Source organism: Mesoplodon bidens (genome assembly GCF_964165515.1).
Source record: "Mesoplodon bidens genome assembly, chromosome: 4".
Lineage (NCBI taxonomy): Eukaryota > Metazoa > Chordata > Mammalia > Artiodactyla > Ziphiidae > Mesoplodon > Mesoplodon bidens.
In genome coordinates this window covers 172263874-172288460 of record NC_138160.1, presented here as the reverse complement: position 1 = coordinate 172288460, position 24587 = coordinate 172263874, and the positions used below count along the sequence as shown (strand labels likewise).

The 24587-nt window shown below is 52.1% G+C and overlaps 2 protein-coding genes across 11 annotated transcripts; one reads left to right on the top strand and one right to left on the bottom strand.

The window, feature by feature from the left end:
* Positions 1-198: 198 nt before the first annotated feature.
* Positions 199-8919, top strand: ZNF692 (zinc finger protein 692). Of its 7 annotated transcripts, none has more exons than XM_081232842.1 (12): positions 303-389; positions 980-1167; positions 1454-1485; positions 1826-2089; positions 2631-2679; positions 2776-2898; positions 3244-3450; positions 3538-3615; positions 3713-3791; positions 5292-5406; positions 8070-8169; positions 8312-8919. In XM_081232842.1, the coding sequence occupies exons 1-12, from the start codon at positions 366-368 to the stop codon at positions 8607-8609; spliced, it is 1557 nt and encodes a 518-aa protein (XP_081088968.1). In that variant the 5' UTR covers positions 303-365; the 3' UTR covers positions 8610-8919. The 7 variants fall into 7 exon arrangements, with proteins under 7 accessions (XP_081088973.1, XP_081088969.1, XP_081088972.1 ...); XM_081232841.1 differs by having other exon boundaries at positions 3241-3450; positions 8312-8916; XM_081232845.1 differs by having other exon boundaries at positions 3241-3450; positions 8070-8175; positions 8312-8451.
* A 378-nt stretch (positions 8920-9297) lies between these two features.
* On the bottom strand, positions 9298-18239 carry ZNF672 (zinc finger protein 672). 4 transcript variants are annotated; one of them, XM_081230999.1, is made up of 5 exons: positions 18006-18239; positions 14788-15110; positions 14195-14350; positions 13143-13246; positions 9298-11840 (listed from the first exon to the last, which is right to left on the bottom strand). In XM_081230999.1, exon 5 carries the CDS (start codon positions 11597-11599, stop codon positions 10199-10201), a length of 1401 nt encoding a protein of 466 aa, XP_081087125.1. In that variant the 5' UTR covers positions 11600-11840; positions 13143-13246; positions 14195-14350; positions 14788-15110; positions 18006-18239; the 3' UTR covers positions 9298-10198. The 4 variants fall into 4 exon arrangements, with proteins under 4 accessions (XP_081087125.1, XP_081087124.1, XP_081087123.1 ...); XM_081230998.1 differs by having other exon boundaries at positions 14795-15110; XM_081230997.1 differs by lacking the exon at positions 14788-15110 and having other exon boundaries at positions 18006-18236.
* Between the last annotated feature and the right edge of the window lie 6348 nt (positions 18240-24587).

Here is a 24587-nt window from a genome sequence, read left to right as displayed (position 1 = left end):
GAGGAGGGCTTGGCCCTACTTATTCCATTTCCCCAAGCCTTTGGTCAAGCACAGGCGGTTGCCGCGGAAGCAACCCGTCCACAGCCCCCGCAGGACTCAGCAACGAACCTGAACACTTCGCGTGGGAACCAAGGCTCCCAGCAGGCGTTGCGCTGGGCGGTTAGTGCGCAGGCGCGCGCAGCCAGCCTCCGACTCTCCCCTCCCCGGCAAGCCCGGGCCCCAGTTCCAGGCTGGAGCCACCGACGCGAAGGGGGACGGGTTCCTCTTAAAAGAGAAACGGAGGCGGCGCGCGCTAGGTGGGCCCCTGTCCTCCCGCCGCTCTCCGGGCCTGCGCGCGACGCTGGGGAGGCGCAGGCGCAGTCGGGATGAGGGCGGGTGGGGGCGCTCAGGTAAGGCCGGGGTGGGGGTGGACCGCGGCGGGAGCTCTGGGCGGCCTGGGGGCTGCCTTAGGAATTGGCCTATCCGACGCAGTGTGAGTGTTCAATGGGGCGGCCCGAGACGGAGTGGGGGGCGCCTTCCAGACCCCCCCCTTCCCCGCCCCCTGTCCCGGCTCCACCCACAACGACCCAACTGTGAGGAGCTCTCCCAATGCACACGACCTCTCCTTCCCTCATCAAGCAGTAAAGACCCATGCCCTTTTGAAGATGAAACTGTTACCTTACCCTCTGCCCCGTCCTAGTCGAAATTTCCTTACCCAGAGCTCTAGTTCTTCACGTCAGTGGGCCCAGGATCAGGCCATTCTGACTTTGATGCAGTCCCCCTGCCTCCCACCCCCAAGATACCCACCCCATAGCGCTAATTTACACTCCCTGTAATGGAAGCAGAGGTGGTTTGGACCCAGTGGCAGCGAATTCTATTGCAGTGGTTTAGTTCTGCCTCAATTCACCGTTGAGGAAACTGAGGCCCCAGCGGAGGGTGGAGCCGAGGCCTCTGGCCCCGGATCAGGTCGGCCCACACGCGTGTCTCCCCGACCCCGCAGGCCCTGGTACTCATGGCTGCCTCCCCTGCGGACGCGTCCCGCAGGCGGCGAGAGAAGCGGCGGCAGCTGGATGCGCGCCGCAGCAAGTGCCGCATCCGCCTGGGCGGCCACATGGAACAGTGGTGCCTCCTCAAGGAGCAGCTGGGCTTCTCCCTGCACTCGCAGCTGGCCAAGTTCCTGTTGGACCGGTTAGGGGCCGGGTCAAGGGTTCTGGCGGAGGGCACCCAGGCTGCAACACCCAGCACCCTACCCGCCCCCTTTCCCCCACATCAAGTGCTGGCCTGCTGCTCCTTCCCACTGGCAGATTTCTCACTTCAGCAGTAAGGCCAGTGTGATTTGTGGCCTCCCAGGGTCTCCCCCCACCTCTTGGTCCCGGAGAATAGGGGACCCCGTAAGTGTGTGAATGCCCAGAGCTGAGGGCAGTTGGCCACATGGGCCCCCCCCCACCTGACCTGTCTCTTGTCCCCCTGGCAGGTACACTTCTTCAGGCTGCGTGCTTTGTGCAGGTGGGTAGGGCTAGGGATAGAGGATTAGGAGCCAGAGAGAGAAGAGGGGCAGCAGGGAGTTGTGTGACCCAGAAGCACCCTTCCTAAGGGGGTTGGATAAGAGGGAGCCTTGAGTGAGTTTGGGAAGAGATGGGGGAGTTGGGGAGCCCAAGGAGGCAGCCTGTGGAGAAGGGAGCAATATATCTCAGAACCCTGGGGTTTGGGCTCTGAACAGTGGTAAACTGGATTAGGAACCAGGATTGCCCAGGGGGTGGGGGTACAGGGCTGTCTGAGTGTAGCTCTCCAGGATGAGAGGAGAGGACCTCCCAGCTCACCCTGACTGTTGCCTTCACTGCTCTAGGTCCTGAGCCTGTGGCCCCCAAGGGTCTGCAGTATCTGGTGCTCCTGTCTCATGCTCACAGTCGAGAGTGCAGCCTGGTGCCTGGGCTGCGGGGACCTGAGGGCCGAGATGGGGGGCTTGTGTGGGAGTGCTCAGCCGGCCACACCTTCTCCTGGGGCCCCTCTTCAGGCCCCACATCTCCAGAGGAGCCTAATCTGGTCCCCCTTGCAAGTACTGGCCAGAGAAGCTGGTGCCCAGAAGCCAGGAGTGGGCCGGAGCCCGCAGGTAGGCTGGGGGAAAGAAAAGTTACGGAGAAAAAAGGAGGCAAAAGTGTTCTTGTCCCTGTAGCTCAGAGCCCCATTCTTTAAAAATGATCCTTTCTCCATGGAAAAACTCTATGGTGACAAGGAAGTACATCCTCAAATATACTTTTAGGTATGAAAAGCAAAATACAGAACTGGATGTATGGTATATTACCGTTGGTGGAAAAATAAGAGGAGAAAGGAAAATATTTGTACTTAAGAATGTATCAGATATTTCTGGAAGGGCATGTAGGAAACCAGGTTACCTGTAGGAGGAATGAGGTGGCTGGGGTATAGTATTGGAAAGGAGACTTTTCACATGGCTCAAAAAAAAAAAACCACTTTTTTTTGAACCATGTGAATGGACCATCTCGAAAATAAAACAACCCCTCCCACTCCAGTAGCCTCTGCCCCCACTTCCTCCTTCCTAAGCGTCTTCCTACCACTTCAGACCTTAGAACTCCACCTGTCCTCAAACCTCCAATACAGAGTTCCTTCCCCTTTGACCCTACCTATGCCAACAGGCTTGGAATCTAAGCATGATGAGAGGACTGAGGAGGCCAGGTTGCCCGGGTGAGTGTGGGGCTGGGGGTGGGGGACAGGATAGACCTGAGGGGACAATGGGAGTGAGGGAGCAAGACCTCATGCTTGCCTTCCTTGGACCTGCAGAGGGGTGGAACCCCCGCCGGAGGCCTTCCCATCCCTAGGAGAAGACGGAGAAGAGGAAGATGAGGATGAAGAGGAGATGCTCAGTGATGCCAGCCCATGGACCTACAGCTCCTCCCCAGATGAGCAAGTTGGGGCTGAGGGAGGATGCTGAGCAGAGCAGGACGAGGGAGGGGGTGACTGGCTGGGGAACCCAGAGCTTTGCAGACTTGAGGGAGGGGCTTGTTGGTGGAGAGGGCAGGGTAGGCTTTGGAAAAGGCAGAAAGAACTAGAGGCTTTGGATTGGGTGGAAAGGAAGTTAGGCTCTGGGGGAAAATGAAAGCTGAAAGTAGGTATGAACAGGGAGCCTGTGGTAGGGGTAGGGTTGTTCTGAGTTTGGGATCTTTGCAATGTAGGGGTTGGGGCTGGACTGGGGCTGGTTGAGAATCCAGGGAGATAATGCCTTCCTCTTTTTCATTCTCCTTTCAGCAGTGAGCCAGATGCCCCCAGACCACCCCCTTCCCCTGTCACCCATGCACTGAAGGATGGGGAGTTCGCCCCGGCCCCTGCAGCTGTCCCAACTCCTCTTGCTTCGCCATCCTCATTGGGCTCTGGAGCTCCTCTGCCTGTGGAAGTCAGGATACAGCCGGAGCTCAGGGGGACCCCTCAAGCAGACCAGCAGACTGAGCCCCTGGCCAGGTAACCTGATGGCTGAGACGGAGGGCAGGGGCGTCCGGGGACACGGCCCTCCCTCGAGGCCCTCTGCTCCCTGTTTGCTGCCCGTAGCCCTGGGAGTCAGGCTCAGTCTGCTCTGGCCTCGGCCTGGGATGAGGACACTGCTCAGATCGGCCCCAAGAGAATTAGGTAGGACTGGGGGAAGTGGCTCTGGGTGGGGGAGGGAGCGGAGAGCGGTGGAGGAGAGCCTGCACAAGTCCTCGTGCTTCCTATTCTCCTCCCCCAGGAAAGCTGCCAAAAGAGAGCTGCTGCCCTGTGACTTCCCTGGCTGCGGAAGGATCTTCTCAAACCGGCAGTATTTGAATGTGAGGATGTGAGGGGTACAGGTTGGGTTCTGTGTAGCCTCATGGGTGGAGGAGAAGGGCTGAAGGAGAAGCTGAGGCAAAGAAGCCTAGGGTGTGGGGGGAATTCAGAGCCAGGGAGAGAAGAGTTGGGATGGACGTGCAGAGCTTGCCTATAGTTAGTAATCACTAATCCAGATGACTAGTAGATAAGGCAGAAAACCAAGCCTCAGGTGCGCAGCTGCTGCCCACTACTGCTTGTTACACAGGCCCTCTGATGACCACATGGAGATGATGGTGGCATTCCTCAGGCTTTTGGGGTGCTAGTGACTATTCTAAGCGCTTGATATGTGTCAAGTCTTTTGATCTTCTCAGCATTCCTATGAAGTGGGTGCTGGTACTACTCCTGCTTTGCAGATGAGGAAACCAAGGAACACGGAACTGTTGAGCATTGCCCAAGGCTTCTCAGCTAGTGGGTCACGGTGCTGGGTTCCTCACCCCCTCGGGCTGCCGTGCCCTGCTGTCCCACGTGGGCGGGCCTCACTCCAGGAGGGTTAGGGGACAGACCTGTCCCCAGCCTCCCTGCAGGAGAGGTTTGAGGCACAGAGAGAGAAGAGTCCCAGCCCCACACTCAGCCAGAGCTCTCACGGGGTTCTGAGGCCCGGAGAGAACCCAGACCCGAGGGATGGTGAAGCCTGGGTGGATGGGATTTGGGAGAGGGGGAAGGTCCCCAAGTGGTGGGGAAGCTCTGGGCTTCTGAGAAGAACATTCAGCGGGGCTGGTCAAACATACCTGAGTCTATTAATGGAGGAGACTGAAGTATCCCCCAGCAGCAGTTTAATTATGGGAAAATGGGGTTACGGAGAAAGGGAAAGCGCATGCAACTTAGTGAGCCAGGATGTGAAATTAGACCAGATAAAAAGAGAAATATGTTCCAGAAATACTTGGGGAGTTAAAGTTGAAGAACACACTATCCTTAAAAGTGTTCCAGGTTGAGAAGGAGAGAGAGAGAGAGAGAGAGAGAGAGAGAGAGAGTGAGTGTGTGTGTGTCTGTGTGTGTATATATTTCCAAAGCAGATTTAGGAGAAAATGATATAATCCCATGGTGAGCTATTAATAAAAAGTAGGCCATCTGAGCAATATTGTTGTACATTGATACTGATATCAAGGAGAATAATCATACCCACCAAAAAATGTGTTCCCATCCCTGGCAGATGGCAAATCCATAGTTAGGGAACCAAGAGTGTCACCAGAAGTGCACTTTTTTCAGGGACCTGGGCATTGCAAGGTGAGGTTGTGACAAAGAGGTGAGATAATGGAAGTTGAGGACAGGATAGGGTGAGGGCAGAGTTTGGGGTCAGGAAGGGATGGGATTGGGGTGCTCATGTATAGGTGAGGACTGGCCAGGATGATATGAGCTGGCGGTGACAAGGAGAACTGTTGTGGGAGAGGCCAGAAGAGCCTGCCTGCTGGGTCAGCCCTGGTGGTTGCCCCGAGGAAACCATGCGCTTCCTCCCCTCCTAGCACCACAAGAAGTACCAGCACGTCCACCAAAAGTCCTTCTCCTGCCCAGAGCCGGCCTGTGGGAAGTCCTTCAACTTTAAGAAACACCTGAAGGAGCATGTGAAGCTGCACAGTGGTGAGTGGTGGAAATGCCTCCTCACCTCCCCCTGTGGGTCCCTTCCCCTCCCCCTGTGGGTCCCTTCCCCTCCCTCTGTGAGTCCCTTCACCTCCCCCATGAGGCCAATCACCTCCTATATGCGGGTCTTGTCACACTGCTCTGGGATAACTCTCGCTCACACACTCATCCTGCACTTTCTGTGTGTTTAGATCCTCCCTGCTTGAAACTGTTCTAGGTGCTGGGATACAGCAGTGAATAAAGCAGGCGGTACTCACCTAAGATGTCCCCTCTAGTGAAGGGCTACAAAGAGCTGGGAAAGGTCCTTTGAGCAAAGACCTAAGTGAAGGGAGGAATGGAGGCTTCGCCACATCCACAGGCAGCACATGAGAGGACCCTAAACTGGCATCTGCGGGCATGTTCCAGGAACAGAGAGGAGGCCAGGAGATTAGAAAGGAAGGAAGAGACGTCAGATAGGTGGTAGGGGCCTGCATGACCACCATCGGTTGGCTTGGCTCCTGGCCAAATGTGATGGGCACCAGTGCGGTGGAGGGAGGGACAGAATGGATTTTAAAAGGAGCACTGTGGCTGCCATGTGGAAAATAGGGGATAGCAGGAATGTGCAGTGCACAGTGATAGTGACCTAGACAGTTGAGTTGGTGAGAAGTGGCTGGAGACTGACAAGAGAGTGAAGATGGAGCCAGGGCTACTGTGGGAAGAACAGATTGTCCATGGGTAGGACTGTGGAGTCAGGGGTGACTTGGAGGGTTCCAGCCTGAGCCAACTGGGCAGAAGGTGATGTGATTTCCTGAAAATGAGAGAGAAGGAAAGGCACATGACATTTTATTTGGGACATGCTACTTCGGTATCCCAGAAAATGTGAATCTCGTGTTCAGGGGAGATGTTGGGCAAGAAAAAAGCGTTCATCGTGAGCATATGGGTGGTGTTTAGAGCCATGGGTGGAGTGTTCGTACAGGGAGAGCGTGAACATAGGTAGAGAGGAGGTGTGAGCAGGGCAGGTAGGAAGGCCAGCTACATAGGGGCCGGCGAGGCAGGTGAAGAGAGCGGTATCTGAGGAGCCAAGTGGAGAAAGTGCTCCAGGGAGGAGGGAGGGGTGAGGCGTGCCGGTGCTGCAGAGCTGAGCGAGATGAGGATGCGCACAGGCCACCAGGCAGGGCGATGGGAAGCCATCCTTGACCAGATGACAAAATGGCACGTGACAGGGGAGATGGCAGCCAGAATGGACTGGGTTCAGAGCGGAGACGAGCTAAGGAAGTGTAGACAGCAAGTATGGACAACTCTTTGGAGTTCTACTGTGAAGACAAGCAGAGAAATAGGTGTAAGTTGGAGGGCTGTGAGCCTGAGCACAGAGATGGGAATGATCCCACAGAGAGGAAAGGCTTGCTGATGCCAGGGTGGGTTGAGCAACCTTAAGTCGTTGAGGAGGGGTGTATCTGAGCACAGTTGGAGGGCAGCCACAGGGAAGCAGGGACTATTCACATGTATGGGCACAGAAGCAAGTTGTCTGGTGGATCAGGTCGGGGGGAGGATGTGGGCATTCTCTCCTGGCTCCTCTCCTCTTGGTGACTTATAAAACAAGGTCACTGCTGAGTGAGGTTGGTAGAAAGAGGAGGTCGTGTGGAAAATGCCCTTCTGAACTCTAGAAAGTGGGAGAGTGAACTGACTGAGGAGATGCAGAGGCATAGTGTGTGTGCGGCGGGGGTGAGGCTTCACACTTGTAGTTGTGTATGGAAGTAGAGCTCAAAGTGGGGTGAGAGTGGGGTGTTGTAGGTTGTGTTTCTGCCCCCCTTGGCATACGTGTGCCGGCCTGGATCAGGCCAAGGGTTGTATTTATCCTGAGTTGGGCTTTAACCAAGCAGGCACAGCTGAGGAAGAGAGGGACGGGTGAGTTGGTAGTGTGAGTGGAGGAAGGCTACAAAGATGCCCTGGAAATGAACTGGGCAAAGAGAGGGGAGGGGGACAGTGGGAAGGCAGCGGGCTGCTGGACTGGCAGCCTGGAACTGTGGGATAACTGTAACAGGACAAGGTAGGGGGCCCTGGCTGGGACTGGGATGTCTGAAATTGTGATTTCAAGGTGGTTCAGTGATGGGGCATGACCTGGGAATGGTGGCTGAGAAGGGTTGTGGGGGGCGGCCCGGTCTATGCAGGCCAGGGAACAGGGGAGGGGAGTGCTGGACATGTAGAAAACGAACTGGCAGCAGTGGTGATGGCTGAGGAGAGGGCCTGGAGCCAGAGCTGTGTGGGGTGCAGGAGCGTGGTGCGGATGAAGGCTGTAGGGGTGTGTGTGTGGTCTGATGGCAGGGGATACAGAGCAGCGGCGGGACAGAGGTCTACAGGGCGCCATGAAAAGCAAGGCTACCTCCTCTGCTGCAGGAGGTGTAGGAGAAAAACCACAGCAGGCCTGTGAGAACTGCTGGAGATGGGCGATGGGCAGGTGCTGTTAGAGCTGGCAGGGGGGCAGGTTCAGGGAGAAAGGAGAGGGGATTGGCTCTTGACACCCACAGGGCGCCTGACAGGTCCCACGGCACTGTTGGGGGTGGGGTGGGAGGAGTGAGATATGCAGGCTGAATAGGGACAGTACTCCTTTGGGGGACAGTGGGGGTGGACCAAGGAAGGGCCTCAGCTTGGGGATGGATGCCGGGCTGTCCCCCATGTGCCCACAGATACCCGAGACTACATTTGTGAGTTCTGCGCCCGGTCTTTCCGCACCAGCAGCAACTTGGTCATCCACCGGCGCATCCATACCGGAGAGAAGCCCCTGCAGTGAGTGTAGGGAAGAGAGCCTGGGGCGGGGGGAAATGGGGACGTGCTGGCAGGACATTTGGGCAGTTGGGACCAGGAGGAACCCCTGGGGAAGTCAAGATGGGCTGAGGCCCCTTTCTTCCCTCTGCTGTCCCTGGCTCAGGTGTGAGATCTGCGGGTTCACCTGCCGCCAGAAGGCGTCCCTGAATTGGCATCGGCGCAAGCATGCAGAGACGGTGGCTGCCTTGCGATTCCCCTGTGAGTTCTGCGGCAAGCGCTTCGAGAAGCCAGACAGTGTCACAGCTCACCGCAGCAAAAGCCACCCCGCCTTGCTCCTGGCCCCACAAGAATTAGCTGGTCCACTGGAGTCCTGTTCCAGCATCTCTGCCCCTGCATCCCTGGGGACCGACGAGGGATCCAGGCCCTCTCTGGCTCCTCAGGCTCCCACACTGCTCCCTTAGCAGTAAGCACTCCCCAGAATTTGGGGAGCCAGGGACTGGAAAGGAGCAAGGGCCAGATGACTGGTCCCTGGGGACTAGGGTGATGGGGAGTGCAGGGCAGGGGCAAGACTGTGCTCTAGGGGAGCCAGGCTACTTTAGTCTTCCTACAGGACAGAATAAACCCAGTATTTTACATGGACGTGTGTGAGCAGAGCAGCAGAGCGAGTGTTTGGGCACCTGAGGTACAGGAATCTTGATTCCTTCGGAAGCAGGCTCTCCTGGAATGTGCCTGAGTGCACCCTAAGTGCAGGCCTTATTCTTCTCTCTGCAGGCCCCCACCTGCATCCACCCTGAAGACCCAGCTTTCCCAATTCGCCTTGGCACTCCCTCCACTCTTGCATTCAGGCAAGGCACTAGGTAATTCCAGAGGGTTGGGCTGGAGTAGGATTAGAGGTGTGTCCCTGGGCCACATTTGTACTCTCCACTAACCAAGAGAGCCAAATGTACAGGGGCCCCTGAAGAATCTTGCCTTCCAGTGCAAAAATGAGGGGGCTATATGTGCAAGATTGCTGAGCTAGCTTGGGAAGGGACCAGAGACCTTGGAATTTTGAAAGGGCCTGTCTCTTGGGTGACTCCTGAAGTCTGCAAACACAGCAGCCTCAGGTTTGACAAAGGGAGCTCTTGGCATCTGGAAGTCAAATCATTCTTTATTTCACCACCGGCAAGCAAAAAAGTCAGCCAATTACAGGGAATTTTCATCCCTGCACTGTGGCCTCTGTGGAGCTCAGTTTCCTCGTGGCTCCAAAGCTTAATTTGTGTAGAGCGTTCTTACTGCACTTGGCAGTGCCCAGCTTTGTGGACCCATGTGGTCTTGACTCAGGTCCCAGGGCTGATGTCCCCCACCTGGAGAACACTGTCCTGAGAGGCACCTTGATCTGTACATCAACAGGTCTGTCCCATGGGACAGGTGGGCAGCCATGCTGAGAGCTCCTGCCCACCTTTACATGGTATGAAGCACTTCTCTGGGTGGTTCTGGTGTGGAGATACCTTTAGTGAAGTGAGCTTTCCCACTATCTCTCTGCGAATTTTGAAGCTGAGGGAGAAAGCAGCAGAGAGACTAACAGTCAAGTGAAAGGAAGAGGCAAGAAGACCACAGGGCCTGTGGGATGTGACTCTGGCCACGTCTGTGGTCATGACCTGAAGAGGCATTACACCGAAAGCGTATGGAAAGAAGAGGTACAGGACGCTCGGGCTGGAGAAAGGAGACGGAACAAGAGAAGACAGGATGCTGATGGGAAACCAGGAAACACCCGAGAGCACAGCAGCAGGGACGGGACACACCAGTACTTGGGTGCTCTTCCACGCGTGGGGTCTGGGAGGTTCCCCCTGCACCTACACCTCAGAGGGGAAGGACGGGCAGAGAACAGGCAAAGAGCTGACAGGGGAAGTAGGCGTAGGGGTGCAGCGAGAGGCCAGGTGACGAGCTACCAACAGAGGTGGAGAAAGGTAATATGCCACGCTGTCCTTCCACAGAACTCCATCTGCAAGTTGTCCCACCCATCCCTATGGCACTATAAAAGTGCTTATCTAGCCCACTCCAGAGAAGACTCTCAGCAAGTCTTTCTCAACTGAGACACAAAAAGCCCTGGCTTTTCCTGTCCTGCTTGCCCAGCAAAGATGAGGGCAGTGCCCGCCTTGGCCTGAGTGGCAGCGGCAGCTGTAGTTGCAGCGGTGCGAGCACGTGTGTGGGCCCGCTGGTGCTGCGACAGGGAGCGGCTGTGGCTGAAACACTTGCCACACTCCGCACATTCCGCCGGCCGCTCGCCCAGGTGCGTCTTGCGGTGCAGTGCCAGCTTGGAGCCCACACTGAAAGCTTTGCCACACTCAGGGCACTTGTGGGGCTTGTGGCCAGCATGGTTGCGCCGGTGCACGTTGAGGTTGGACACGCACGTGAAGTGCTTGCCGCACAACTCACAGCGGTAGGGCTTCTCGCCTGTGTGTGTGCGCCTGTGCTTTGTGAGGTCCGAGCGGTCGCTGAAGCAGCGGCCACACTCGGTACAGGGGAAGGGCCTCTCGCCTGTGTGGATGCGCTGGTGCACCACAAGGTCGGAGCGCTGCCCGAAGCCCTTGCCACACGTGGCACATGCGTGTGGCCGCTCTCCCTGGTGGCTGCGCCGGTGGCGCAGCAGTGTGGAGCTCTCGCTGAAGCGGCGCCCGCAGTCGCTGCAGGCATAGGGCTTCTCGCCCGTGTGCGTGCGCTGATGGCGCACCAGGGTGGCGCTCTCCAAGAAGCCCTTGCCACACTCCGGGCATTTGAAAGGTTTCTCACCCGAGTGCGTCTGCAGGTGTCGAGTTAGTGTGGAGCTCTTGCCAAAGCTCTTGCCACACACACCACATTGGTGTGCGTCCGAAGTGCCTGGCTGCCGAAGTGTGGAGTCACCAGGGCTCCTGGCCGCGTGGACACGCAAATGGCTCCGAAGTCCCGCACCGCTGCGGAAGGCCCGAGGGCACTGAGTGCAGCGATGGAGCGTGTCAGCGGGCACGGCCGGTGTCCCCCACGGGTGTGCCCGTGCCTGGTGGAAGCGCAGTGCGCTCTGGCGGAAGGCACGAGGGCACAGCGGACAGCGGCGGGGCCGCTCGGGAGGGTGCCAGTGGCGCCTGTGCAGCAGCAGAGCCGGGAGGTGTGGGAAGCAGCGGCCGCAAGCTCGGCAGCGGCAGGAGCGGCTGCGCCGCCTGTGCGCGCTCTGGTGTAGGTCAAGGCGGCCGCTGTGATGGAAGCTCTGGCCACACTCACTGCAGATGTAGAGCGTCTGGCCCGCATGAGCGCGTCGGTGCGCACGGAGGTCTGCGGCCCGTGCGCAGCGCTCGCCGCACTCCAGACAGCGGAAGCGGCTGTCGCCACCGTGGGCGCGCTCATGCCGCAGCAGCACCGAACTGTAGCGGAAGCTCTTTCCACACTCACCGCACCCATAAGGCCTGCCGGCTGCTGCCTCTGAGGCACCAGCGAGCATGATGAGGGCCGGGCCGGGTGCCCTCAGGGTGCGGCGTGCCGCTCACGCTCTGGAGTCCACCTCCTCCAGCTGACCGTTATTTTCAGTTTTCTTAAGGCCTAGAAAGGGAACGACGGTAGCAGAGGGAAGAGAGGGGGGCCTGGAAAGCTGGTCCGCGGATTCCGGGGTTCCTTCTCTCACAGCCGGTGCTGTGGCTGTTTCAGAGGTGGGCTGCAGCTAGGTTTACCATGTGCCGTGAACCCTGCAGGGAGAAGGTCACTGTGAGCCCCAGCAGCATCTATGACAGCTACACCTTGGGGGATGGAGGGGCAAGCACAGGCTCCCCGTTTTCTGTACCTTCCTCAGCTAGACCATCTCTGGAGTTCCATTCTCCAAGAGGAGGCAAAGCCATGGGAGTCCTAGAAATATGGCGGGGAGGGGTCCTTGTGCCACCAGGAAGGGCAGGAGGGACTCAAGAGGGGAGCTTTCCTCCAGTACACTGCTCAGAAGGGAAGGAAGAGTGTCCAGCTTGTTTTATGACCTTAGCCCAGGGACCTTGGCCTGGAGATGCACTAGGAAACGACCAAGGAGGGATGGGTAATGAGAAGTCCCCTGGGTCTAAACCACATCAACGCCTTCCTCTGAAGACCCAGGGTTTCCTGAGTAACCAGTGTGAACCCAGCCAGGCCTGGGTTGGAAGCGGTGAAGCATAAACCTATCCAGCAGCAGCCTGGGCAAAAGGCTCAGGAAGGGCTGGGACCTGGGCAATGGAAGGTATCTGAGAAAACCCAAAGTATTGCTCCTTGGCTTTGGACAGCACCTGATACACAATCACACCACATCAGTACACAGTCTCAAAGTTCCGTGGCCTAGCCTTGAGAAAGCAACTCAGGTTCCAGGAAAGGGGTAAAAGGAAGCATGGATAATTCACAAAGAATATTATCAAAAGTTGATGGCATTATCAAAGAAGTGATTTTCACATTTCTAGGCAAGGCTGGGGAGAAGGAAGGGACATCCTTTCTAATTCTCAGGGCATTCGAGTTGTTTACAAACATTCTGCAGACTTTCCTCATTGCCCCAGCTCCAGGGATCTGAGAACCTGGATTAGCAAAGAAGCCCCTTTATGGGGATGGAATCTGCTCTGCTATTTTCTTCATCTCAAATGGTATCCCTGAATCCTTCTGACAAGTTGGTCCAGGTGGCTCTCTGTGAGCAGGGTCAGCATTTGTGCACAGAACCTCCTGTGCCCTCTATTTAGAGCACAAATTGGGCTGCTCTCCTCACCTGACTGGCCTCACCACTGACTGTTCCCCTCAAGATCCATGGATCTGTCCCCAGTTCAGTTCAGTGGGACACGGGAGACAGGTATAGTCACTATAAGTTATAGGCCACGTCACCCAACAGATCAGTGAGAGTAAGCAAACAAAATAGTCACCAGTCATTTTCTTATTAGCAGATGGAAACTCAAATACCCAGAACTGTGGTTAAAACACCCCATAGATGGGGTCCTCATCTTTTGGATGCAAATGGGGTCAATTGAAAAAAAGCCTTTAAAACTACAGACCTGCAGGGGTGGGCTCTGAAGCTTCTGTTCCCCTCCTTCTTGGGAAGGAGTGGTGGATATAGCATGTTCTCTCCCTGTGCCTCTGGAGCAGGATGTGCTGTGCCCTGCAGAAAGGATAAAATAAGAGGGACAATGTGAATTTTAACTGAGCAAAGGGGACAGACGCAGGTAGAAGAGAAAAGGAGGAAACATTTCTTGGAAGAGGGTATTTTTATTTTTATTTTATTTTCTTTGTGGTACGCAGGCCTCTCACTGTTGTGGCCTCTCCCGTTGCGGAGCACAGGCTCCGGACGCGCAGGCCCAGCGGCCATGGCTCAGGGGCCCAGCCGCTCCGCGGCATGTGGGATCTTCCCGGACCGGGGCACGAGCCCGTGTACCCTGCATTGGCAGGTGGACTCTCAACCACTGCGCCACCAGGGAAGCCCGGAAGAGGGTATTTTTAAAATGGATATTTTCAAATATAAAAAACTAACAAGAATAGTACCACAAATCACTCACTCACCTTCAGCGTCTATTTACATTTTGCTATTTCGTTTCATCTATGACACTCCCCCCACCCTACCCCAGCCCATACACTTTTTTTTGGGGGGCAGGGGGCGGTGGTCTGGAGTATTTTAAATCCTAGACATCTTATTCAAAGAGGATGAGTTTTAAACAAAATCTGCAAGCAGGGGCAAGAGCCCCTCTGCAGACCTGAGAGCAGACTTTAGAGGGAGTTTCTTGGTTCTTCCAGAGAGAGTTTTCAGCCCAGACACTTGCTTGGGCTGCTAATTCTAGCTGGTCAAATTCAAAAGAATGTTTGCCCTTGTGTGAATAAAACCTTCTCTCAAGGGTCAGTGGTTGATCCCAAATGCCAAAGAGAGCAATGCTTATGTCCTAGTGAGTATCCCCCCTCACCCGAGTGTCTCTGGAGACCCTGGCACCTCTCAGGCCAAGTTTCTGGGATTACACCCTCTGCCAGGCTACTGCCTTCAAGGGCACATGGCCAAGGAAGGTAAGACAAATGCACAAATGAAAACACACACACATAAATGATATATAAACAAAGATACCATTTTGCCCCATCACAGACATGGAATAAGAGACCCCGGTCAAGGGTGCAGGTTTTGTGCTTGAGTGCCAGGGTGTATCCTTCAAGTCTCTCTTCTGTACCTCACCCCATGCTGGAGCTTGCCCTGGAAGGAAAGGGTCTATGCTTGGGAGGAAATCTGAAAGAAAAAAAAATATTACTGTGCCAAAAGAAGAACAATTTCTAGACTGTCCTAACCATCATTTTCCTGATTGAGTTCTGAAGCTGCTATACCACCAAATTTCTTTGATTTTTGGAAAAAAATAAGTACAAGGGAGGCTTTGAAAGAGGGAAGGGGGTAATTACATGTGAATTGATGAAAAGTCCTAATTGTTCAGTACTTTAAAGTATTTTAGTACCTTTCAAGTATTTAATACTTACAAACTTATTATACGTAACTAATAAAAGACAATTACTAAGAAAATAAGCTAATGGCAAACATATTCACAATAAAGATAAATTTCTGTTTCGTATACCACGAAACTTGTTTCTTAATAGATATTGCAGTCATTTCATGCCATATCTAACTGTTCAGAGGAGTGTTGGACTTAATCAGGATTTAGTACATTTACTAACAATCTACCGTGAGAGAAGTGTAGTTCTTTTTCTTCTGAGTTGTGTTGTTCAGTCAGTATAAAGATTTTCCTCCCTGGTTATCTTTTCTGCCAGGCCAACATTTCTTGGGCATGATGAAGAGGCAAGTGATCATCTCACAATTCCTCCATCTTGAAGCCAGAGTTCGATAAAACTGGTCTGGGCTGCAGGAGTGGGTCTGAGGGCTGTCTCAGCTGTGCTGTCTGCTACAGTAGCCACAAGCCACATGTGGCAACTGAAACTTGAAATGTGGCTGGTCCAAAGTGAGATGTGCTATAGGTCAAATACACTCCAAACTTCAAAGACTTAGTATGAAAAAAGAATACAAAATATCTCATGAATAATGTTTAATGTTGACTATATGTTGAAATAATATTTCATATATATTGGGTTAAATGAAATATATTTTTAAAATTTATTTCACCTGTTTTTAAGAAAAGTGATGATTACAAATGTGGCTCACATTTTTATTCTATTAGATAGTGTTTGCCAAATGGCCTTTCCAAATCCTGGAACAATGCACAAAGGGAGGCTGACCCACCTCACAGTCCCTGAAGGGGATTGCATGGGAAGAGGTCACCAACTGCCCTGACCCTTAGGGCCTCAGTAACCAGAAGACAGCCACTCATCTCATCTCCCAAGATGTGGGGCTCTGGCCACACCCTCCAGAGGACCCATCTGCTCTTCAGGAAAGTGAACATCTGTACTGCCATCTAGGAGACCTGGTTGGGACTTGGTGTTATAACTCATGCAAAGCCTATCACTGCTGCTTTCCAGTTATTACTAGCATCAGTATGGAATGGCTCTCATATGTTTCTGTGTATGTACCCCTTTCATCCTCCCAGTAGTCCTTTGAGGTGGGTACTACTGGTTACCCCTATGTGACTTGAGGTTCCCCTGTGGTGCAAGCTCATCCAGAGCCACAAGGACAGCAGGTGGGTCCAGGGACAGGAAGGGGATGGCAGGCTGGGAGGCCTGTCTCTGGCTCTCCCCGATAGTCCCCAACCTTTCCTGGCCCTGGCCAGCTGGCAGCAGTGCGGCAGGAAGCCCCAGGCGGCCCCAGGGACCATCATGGGACCGGGGCTCACTCTGTGTACTCTGTGGTGGATTCCTTTGTGGTCCTGGTAGAGGAAAGGAAACGGTCAGCCTAAGAAGTGGTTTGGGGAGCAGTAGCTGCATTCGGGAGAGAAGATTCTTCTGCTGGCCTCTCTATATATACTTACCCCCCACCCTGGTCCCAGTCCTAAAGTCTGTTGCCCAGCCCTAATGACAATGTAGTCTCCAGGACTCTGAGACACCCCAAGAGGCTGCTGAAATTTACATCCATCTAGAAGCAAATAACCCACTTCTCACTGTTGGGAGGAGGAGGGGGGAGGAACTGGATGGATGGAATAGTTGCCCTGACCCTCTGGAGCCTGCTTTGGGGCCTTTCCACTTGTAGTTCTTGCCACCTGAAAGCCCTTTCTCCTCTTCATTCAGGGCTCTGCGCCAATAATCCCTCCTCAGAGAAGCCCTACTGAGCACCTTCACGCCTCCAAAACAGTGATTGTACCAATCTACTCTGGAAAGGTTTCGGTCTCTTTTCTAGGTGAGCATGGGGTATGAAATCCAGTGCACCAGAATGGCCACTCCTCACTTCCCTTTTTCCCATAACGGAATCAAGGTCCAGTACTTTAAAAGACATTGCCCCTTCCAGCTTCAGATCCAGTCTGACATGTTTAAGGAGTTGGTGGAAACAGGAGTGACAGCTCCCTCCCCATTCCAAGTACCCAAGCCCGATCATGATCCAAACAGACTCTTTTGCAAGGTTTTTTCACAAAGATTTTCCTGTGAAATCTGGGAAGTGTGGAGAATGTATGTATGTTGACAGGGAGAGGACATAGTAGGATAGTTTATTCTCTATGTTCCTTTGACACATGCGCAAGACTACAGCCCAGAAGAGCCAGAGGAGCCCAGAACTGGGATGAGGAAGGGACTGTATGGTACTTTGCACTCTTCCTAGGCCTAGCAAGAAGTTGGGCACACATAAGGTATCTAATGCTTTTTTAAAATGATGTATTAATCTGGAATACAATTCTTTCAAACGTTAGGTTCCTGGAGGAGAGGGCCTCTCTCTAGTCATCTTATCCTCCACAGCCCTATCCACTGCATATACTGCAAATACTCTGACTTGGTTTACTAAGTCCTTTACTGCAACCTGTGTAGGAGACCGGAGAGGCAAGTGTCCAAATTCTGGGTCTTCCATTACCAGCTGTGTGACCTTGGACAGGGGACGTGGGGTGTCTAACACTCCGGCCTGAGAAAACTCAGTAAAGGAAGCTGTAATAATGTTTCCTATGAAAAGAGGGAAGGTGTTAAGTCTGAGAACTGCAGTTGCCGAGTTTGTAGGATTTACTCTCCCTGGAACCCTGAAAAAGAGGTCTCTTACCGCCTACGCATCCTAAACGTTCGGCAAGACCTTTTTAAAGTCTTTTCCCCCCGACCCCCCCCCCCAAGAAAGAACCCTACTTAACAGGATTAGAGCAGTGTGGGGCTTTCGTAGACCCTCCCTACACACCGGCAGCTTCGAGAGTAAGTAGTGACATTGGTTACTCATTTTAAGACTTGGTGCCTAGTACTTAACGGGAGCTGAGCACAACTATTCGAGGAATGAGGAACGCCCCACAGGAGCAGGTCGCCTTCCCTGGCCCTCCCGCAGCGCAGCCAATCCCGGGTGCATCAGTCAGTTTTTGTCACGAGTTACTGGTCAGATTCTCCTTGCACGAAACTTCCCACCCCGAGCCCACCCCAGCTCTTCACACTTGGCGCCAGCCCACGCGAAGGGCAAGGCAGGGCACCAAAAACGTAGTGGAGAGTAGGGGGCGTTTAACATCCACCGAGCCCAAAGGCTGCCGCTGCCCTTTTAAACTGACTCAGCCTGTCGATGTCCGCGTCGTGGGGCCGCCAGCCACGAAGGTCACCAGGGGAGGACTGGCGAGGACAGACGGAGGGCAAGGCCTGGGAGGAGCAGGCCGCGAGGCAGCAGCGGGCGTGCGCCGGCCAATCGCTTGCTCCGCTGCGGCGCCGCGTCACTCGTTGCCGGGGCGTCGTTCTCGACGGCTGCAAACGCTAGCCGCCCGGAGCGGAGGGAAGAAGCCGGGCGCAAGTTGGGGGCCACTGCCCCGCGCTAACCCTCCCTCCCGGCCCTTCGGTCCCCTCACCGGTCGCCGACTGGATCCTCGGACACCGCGCGGCTCCCACTCAGCTGGCTCGCCGACCCCAGCCTCCCGCACTGCGGGACTGGGGCGGGGAACGGAGGGAAGGAGCTGGCGGAGCGCGGGGCCGCCGAGTGGGGGGAGCTGGGAGGCGCCTCGGGATTGGGGGTCACGCTCCAGCCCCGCTCTCCCGGGTTGGCCAGTGGTCTGCCTCATGAGGGCCGCGTCACCGGTTGCTGGGAGGACTAGGAGACGTAAGAAGGCTCCACTAAAGGTTCAGCCTCGCCTGCTCAAGCCAGACTCCCAGTAAGGGGGCGGAGCTAAAAGGCGGGGCCTAGGGAGACTCCGGTCCCGCCTCCCTCCCTTGTCAAGACCCCGCCTTCTTCCCAGGCTTAACCAATCCCTGCCTCCTCCTTTGTCCACGTCCCCTCCCCGGGCCTCTTCCAGCCCAATCAGAGGAAAAGGCGCTGACCCACGTGCACCGCCTCAGCATCCAGTGGCGGGGTCCGGAGTCCCTATATGGTGTCCTGCGGCTCACAGGCGCCCGCTGGGTCGCCGAAGAGGGTCCCCGCGGGTGCTACAGCCGGGGATACGGGTGCCCGGCAGGGCCACCCGCCCGAACAGTCCCGGCAGTAAGTTAGTGACTTCTTACAATGAGGCCAGACTTGATACCTATTATCTTAATCCTCGCCACAGCTCTGCCAAGGAGGCACCCACAAATTAATGACCCATCCAGGGTCGCACTGCCAGGGGTGGGGGTACTCCTGGCCTGCTTGCCAATTGTCTCTACAAGAGCTTACTGGCTGAGCTCTCTGTGCAATGTCTTGTTCCACTGAGATGTGCTGTTAGTGTTGGTTTCCGGAAACGCTTTTGGGAATGTGACCATCCCCTCTTCAGGGCTGCCTCTCAGACTCTGGATGATGGCTCTCAGGACCATTGTTTACCATTTCTAATCTTCCTTTCAAGGTCACTTAGTACCACACATCCTGCCACTCATCCAGAGCTTCGGCCCCTCTTCTCTGCTCAGGGGTTCCCTAAATCAGTGTACACTTAGGTCCCGCAGACCTTCCCCTTGCTTTTTTATAAACTAAACAAACCCATGCATAAGCACACATATTAAGAAACGGAATATTTCCAGAAACCCAGAAAACCCTTTGGCCCACTTCTTGTCTCTACTCCCACAGAAAGAGTAACCATAATCCTGACACCATAAATTAGTTTGGGCTAATTTATAGTTCTGAGTTTATATACACAGAATCATACTGTATGTAATCTTTTTGAGTCTGATTCTTTTGCTTAACTTTCCGTATGTAAGGTTTATTCATATTGTTGAGTGTGGTTGTAGTTAGTTCATTTTTGTTGCTGTATAGTATTCCATTGTGTGACTATACCATACTTTATTTACCTGTTTTACTGAGTAAATACAGCTGATGGACATTTGAGTTGTTTCTAGTTTGGGGCTTGTATTAGTTTCCTAGGGCTGCTGTAACAAAGTACTACAAACTGAGTGACTTAAGCAACAGAAGTTTATTTTCTCACAGTTCTGGAGTCTAGAAGTCTGAGCTCAAGTGTCAGCAGGGTTGGTTCTTTTAGAAGGATATGAGGAAGAATCTAATCCATGCCTCTCCTCCTAGCTTGTGGTGGTTTGGGAATGCAATTGAACTCTGCTTTGAAATCCACACATTCTTAACAGTTTAGTCAAATGCCGTCTCCATAAACCTGGAGATGCCTATGCTAGAATGTGCTCTCCTCCCCCATAGTTTAAGGGAGGGCCTTTGCCCCACTCATAAACAATGCCCTGAAGCATGAGCACAGTGCCTGCTCATCACAGATACTCAGTGAATGTCTGCTGATCCATGTATAGCATCATGGTGTAAGGAGTACAAGTCTGGCAGCAGGAGGCAAGTAAGTGGAAAACAGACACAGGATGCAGGCCTAGGGTGATGACAGCCTGAACCAGAAAGGAATGGAGGTGGGAGATGTAGATACATTTTAAGGTAGCATTGTGTAGAGCAGTGGTCCCCAACCTTTTTGGCACCAGGGACCTGTTTCGTGGAAGACAGTTTTTCCACAGACCGGGGTGGGGGATGGGGGACAGTTTCAGGGTGATTAAAGAGCATTACATTTATTGTGCACATTATTTCTATTGTTATTACATTGTAATATATAATGAAATAATTATACAACTCACCATAATGCAGAATCAGTGGGAGCCCTGAGTTGTTTTCCTGCAACTAGATGGTCCCATCTGGGGGCAATGGGAGATAGTGACATCCGAAGCGTGTTGCTTATGTCCAGCCTACTCCGAAATCTCATTTTGGTCGCTGTCACTGCAGAAAACCCTGCTTCACAAAGATAGGATGCTGGAAATGGAAGCAGGCTTTTCAGTGCTTTTGTGGCAATCTCAGGATATTCTGCCTTGACTTTAATCCAGAATGTATGCAGATTTTAAGTTGTCTCAAACGTACTTTTAAGGGCACTGTCATTTGCGATCTCAGTCGATGCTCTTCTAGCATGAAGTCGATTCACCTGGCTTATTCACAAATGGATCGTGGATCCATTCCTTCCCAGTTCAGGGATCTTTTGTGGTTGGGAAGTAATGCACAAACTCTTTTGAAAGCTGAGATAGGTGCTCATGCACCAGCTGGGAGAAAGAAGGCCCTGGTTCAGTCTCTTTCAAAATCTCTGCTAATGTTTAAATGTCAAAAATCCCAGTGTTCACTCATCGCCCCCTTAATTCCAGTTTGGCTTTGAATGCAGCCACTTTATCTGCCGACTTGAACACAGTTGTCGTTCTCCCCTGAAACGACAGATTGAGTTCACTGAGCAGGTTGAATATGTCACACAAGTAAGCAAGTTTTGCGACCCCATTCTGTGTCACTGAAATGTGCTGCCAGTGGTGACTGTTTTTCTAAAACTCTCTGGAGCAGCTCTCATAACTCAAAAACTCTGGCCAGTGATCTACCTTTAGAAAGCCATCTCACTTCTGTGTATAAGAGAAGACGTGTGTGCTCTGAGTCCATCTCCTCACAGAGCTGCATGAACAGATGTGAGTTAAGGGCATGTACTTTGATGTGGGTGATGATTTTAATCACATCCTGCAAAACGTTGTTAAGTCCCGGTGACATTTTTCAGCTAGCCAGCATTTTTCTATGGATGACACAGTGCGTAGACTCACATTCAGAAGCGAACTCTTTGACCCAGGTAGTGAAACCAGAAAGCCGTCCAGTCATGGCAGCTGCTCCGTCTGTGCATATACCAACACAAAATGACCAATTCAGTTTTCTTGACATGTAATCAAAGACTTGAATAGTTCTGAAGCTGTGGTGTTGGTTAGCAATGAAAGTGCACATAACATATCCTGATGCACATCCTCCTGAAAAATATATTGCACAAAAACAAGCATTATTGCCTTGTTGTCAACATCAGTAGACCTGTCAACCTGGATTGTGTACCACGGTGACTCATTAACCCTAACAACTGTGCCTCAATATCCTCTGCTAGTTCATCAATTCGTCTAGTTATGGTTAGCCAAAAGAGGAACACGTGCCACCTTTCGAACTGCAGCGTCTCCTAAAAGTTCACAACAAATGTCCTTAGCAGCAGGCAGGATCAACTCTTCACCGACAGTAAAAGACTTCTTAGCTTTAGCAATGCAGTTAGCCGCTAAGAATGACGCTCTCAGTGTAGACACATTTGATGAAGTGGTGACCTTCAATAATTGCTTCTGTTCTTCGTGTTCACATTTTTTTCTCTTGAAAAACCCCAAAGGCTTGTCTTTTAATGCAGGGTGCTTGGTCTTCATTTGGCAAAGCAGTTTTGAAGGTTTCATGGCTTCGCTGGGTAGCCAGTCACCACATATTATACAAAGCGGGCTTGGAGGACGTGAATCACCTGTTGCAATGAACCCGTCATTTAAGTAGGACTCTCGGTATTTTCTCGTAAATGCAGCTTCCTTTTTGTTGGCATCTTAGAGTCTTCTGCTTTCCCATCGTTGGGTCTTTCCTCCTTTTCAAAGAAGCTCTCCAGCGACATTTGTTTTTTACTCATTTTGGCTAGGGTTAGCTTGTGGGCTTACCGAAACATGACTGAGACACGTGTACAGTGTGGGAAAGAGGCGCGGATGGAAGTGGTAAATAAAATAATGGGCGGGCCACGCGCAGACTAAAATGTGTCCTATTCTGACTTAAAGTCTGCCAGCAGATGCAGCTGTACAATTGAAGTACATCAACTCACTTGCCACTATAAAGCCTGCCACCAGATGCAGCTTAATGGTCACTTGCCACTCACTGATAGGGTTTTGATATGAGTCTGCAAGCAGTTATTTATTACGGTCTCTGTGCAGTCCAACCTCTCTGCTCATGATGATCTGTATCTGCAGCCACTCCCCAGCGCTGGCATCACCGCCTCAGCTCCACCTCAGATGGTCAGGCATTAGATTCTCATAAGGAGCGCGCAACTTATATCCCTCACATGCGCAGATCACAGTAGGGTTCGCGGTCCTATAAAAATCTAACGCTACCGCTGATCTGACACAAGACAGAGCTCAGGCGGTAACGCGAGCGAAGGGGAGCGGCTGTAAATACAGACGAAGCTTTGCTCGCTTGCCTGCCACTCACCTCCTGCCATTTGGCCCAGTTCCTAACAGGCACGGACAAGTACCGGTCCGTGGCCTGGGGTTTGGGGACCACTGGTGTAGAGGATGACTGGTTGAGGATAATTCCAAAGCTTTTCAAGCCAGATAAATGGACTAATTAGGATATTTCTGGACTCACTGTTCAGTATTGATGTCATGCATTTAAGTGACATTGGCCAATTCCAGAGGAGTGACTAGGATGGTGATAGATACATCACATAACTGAATGGGCTGAGAATGTTTAATCTGGAGAAGAGAAATTTGTACCTGATGACTGTACACAAGGTTTGACACACTGGTATGTGAAAGAGGGCTCGATTACGGAACTTTCTTTTGTGTAGCTATGGAGGGAAGAACTCAAACCATGAAGAGAAAATACAGGAAGGTGTATTTTTGTTTCTTATGGGAGTCATTATAGAGGGGAATGATAATTGGAACAGTAATAATGAGTGTAGTGAGAGAAAGTTAGAAGGTCAAGAATAAAGTTATGGGCATATTTGTCAACTTGAAAATATTGGATCCAAATGGTTGTCTTTCCCCACAAATCTACATCAATAAATAACTCCCAACATGGTTCCATAAATATTCAAGATATTTATGGAGGGCCTACTATATGCCAAGTAGTGTTCTAGGCATTGGCAAATACAGCTATGAATTGCCATATGAATTTCCCTAAAATAAGCTCTGGCTGTGTCGTACTCCTGCTCAAAAACTGTCAAAGGTTTGTATTAACCACTAAATGAAGTTTACTCTCCTGATATGATATTAAGTCCCTTTTTCACCTGTTCCAACCTGCCTTTCCAGTCTGTTCTCTCCAACTCTCCACTAAACTGGATCAAGTTATTCAACCTCTAGTTCCTTAATTGTAAAATGGAGGTACAATATACCTTAGTTTGTTGTCATGAGGATCAAATGAATAGATATAAACTGCTCAGAACAGTGCCTGGTATAAGATAAGCACTGCATAAGTGTTTGCTTTTTTTTATTGTCAAATGACATGAGCAAGTCAGGGAAAATAATTTACTTCTGGAAAACCCAGTAGATTTAACAAGGGTAGAAATAATTCCGGCATTTGAGTAAAGGCTGTCCCTTTTATTAACCTTTATTGTAGACTCTATTTCTGGGAGCAGCAAGTATTCAATCAGATTTTTTTTTTTTTTTTTTTGCGGTACGTGGGCCTCTCACTGCTGTGGCCTCTCCCGTTGCGGAACACAGGCTCCGGACGCGCAGGCTCAGCGGCCATGGCTCACGGGCCCAGCCGCTCCGCGGCATGTGGGATCTTCCCGGACCGGGGCACGAACCCGTGTCCCCTGCATCGGCAGGCAGACTCTCAACCACTGTGCCACCAGGGAAGCCCTTCAATCAGCTTTTTTTAAGAAACAGCTTTACTGAGGTATAATTGACATACAAAATTTCAGATATTGAAATGTAAAGTTTGAAAACTTCTGACAAACGTATATACAAATCAAATCTTCATAACAATCAAGATAGAAAACACATCCATTACCCACAAGTTTCTGTGTGCCGCTTTGTAATCCCTTCTACCACTCCCCTAGGCAACTACTGATCTGCTTTCTATCACTATACACTAGTCAACTAATATGTTTAATGAGCCACTGATGGTGGTATTTATTAAATATTTGACTGATAGTAGGAAAAAAAACATAAAAGGTAGTTTCTACTGGTAGAAAAAAACAAACTAATAAAGGTAGCTTTTAAACATGAAGATAACAGTTTTTGTATGAAGAAATTAAAAGTTACTAATAAAAGAGATGAGTTGTGATACTACCTAGTAATTGGTGATGTTACTAACATCTTTATATGGCTTTCATATTTTTATATTTCACTCATTAGTCAACAGGGGTTGGTTGGTTTTTTATTTGTGTCAGGGACTGGAAGGCCGTACACTTGGGGTGGGGAGGACATTGATATTGTGCTGTCCAATACATTAG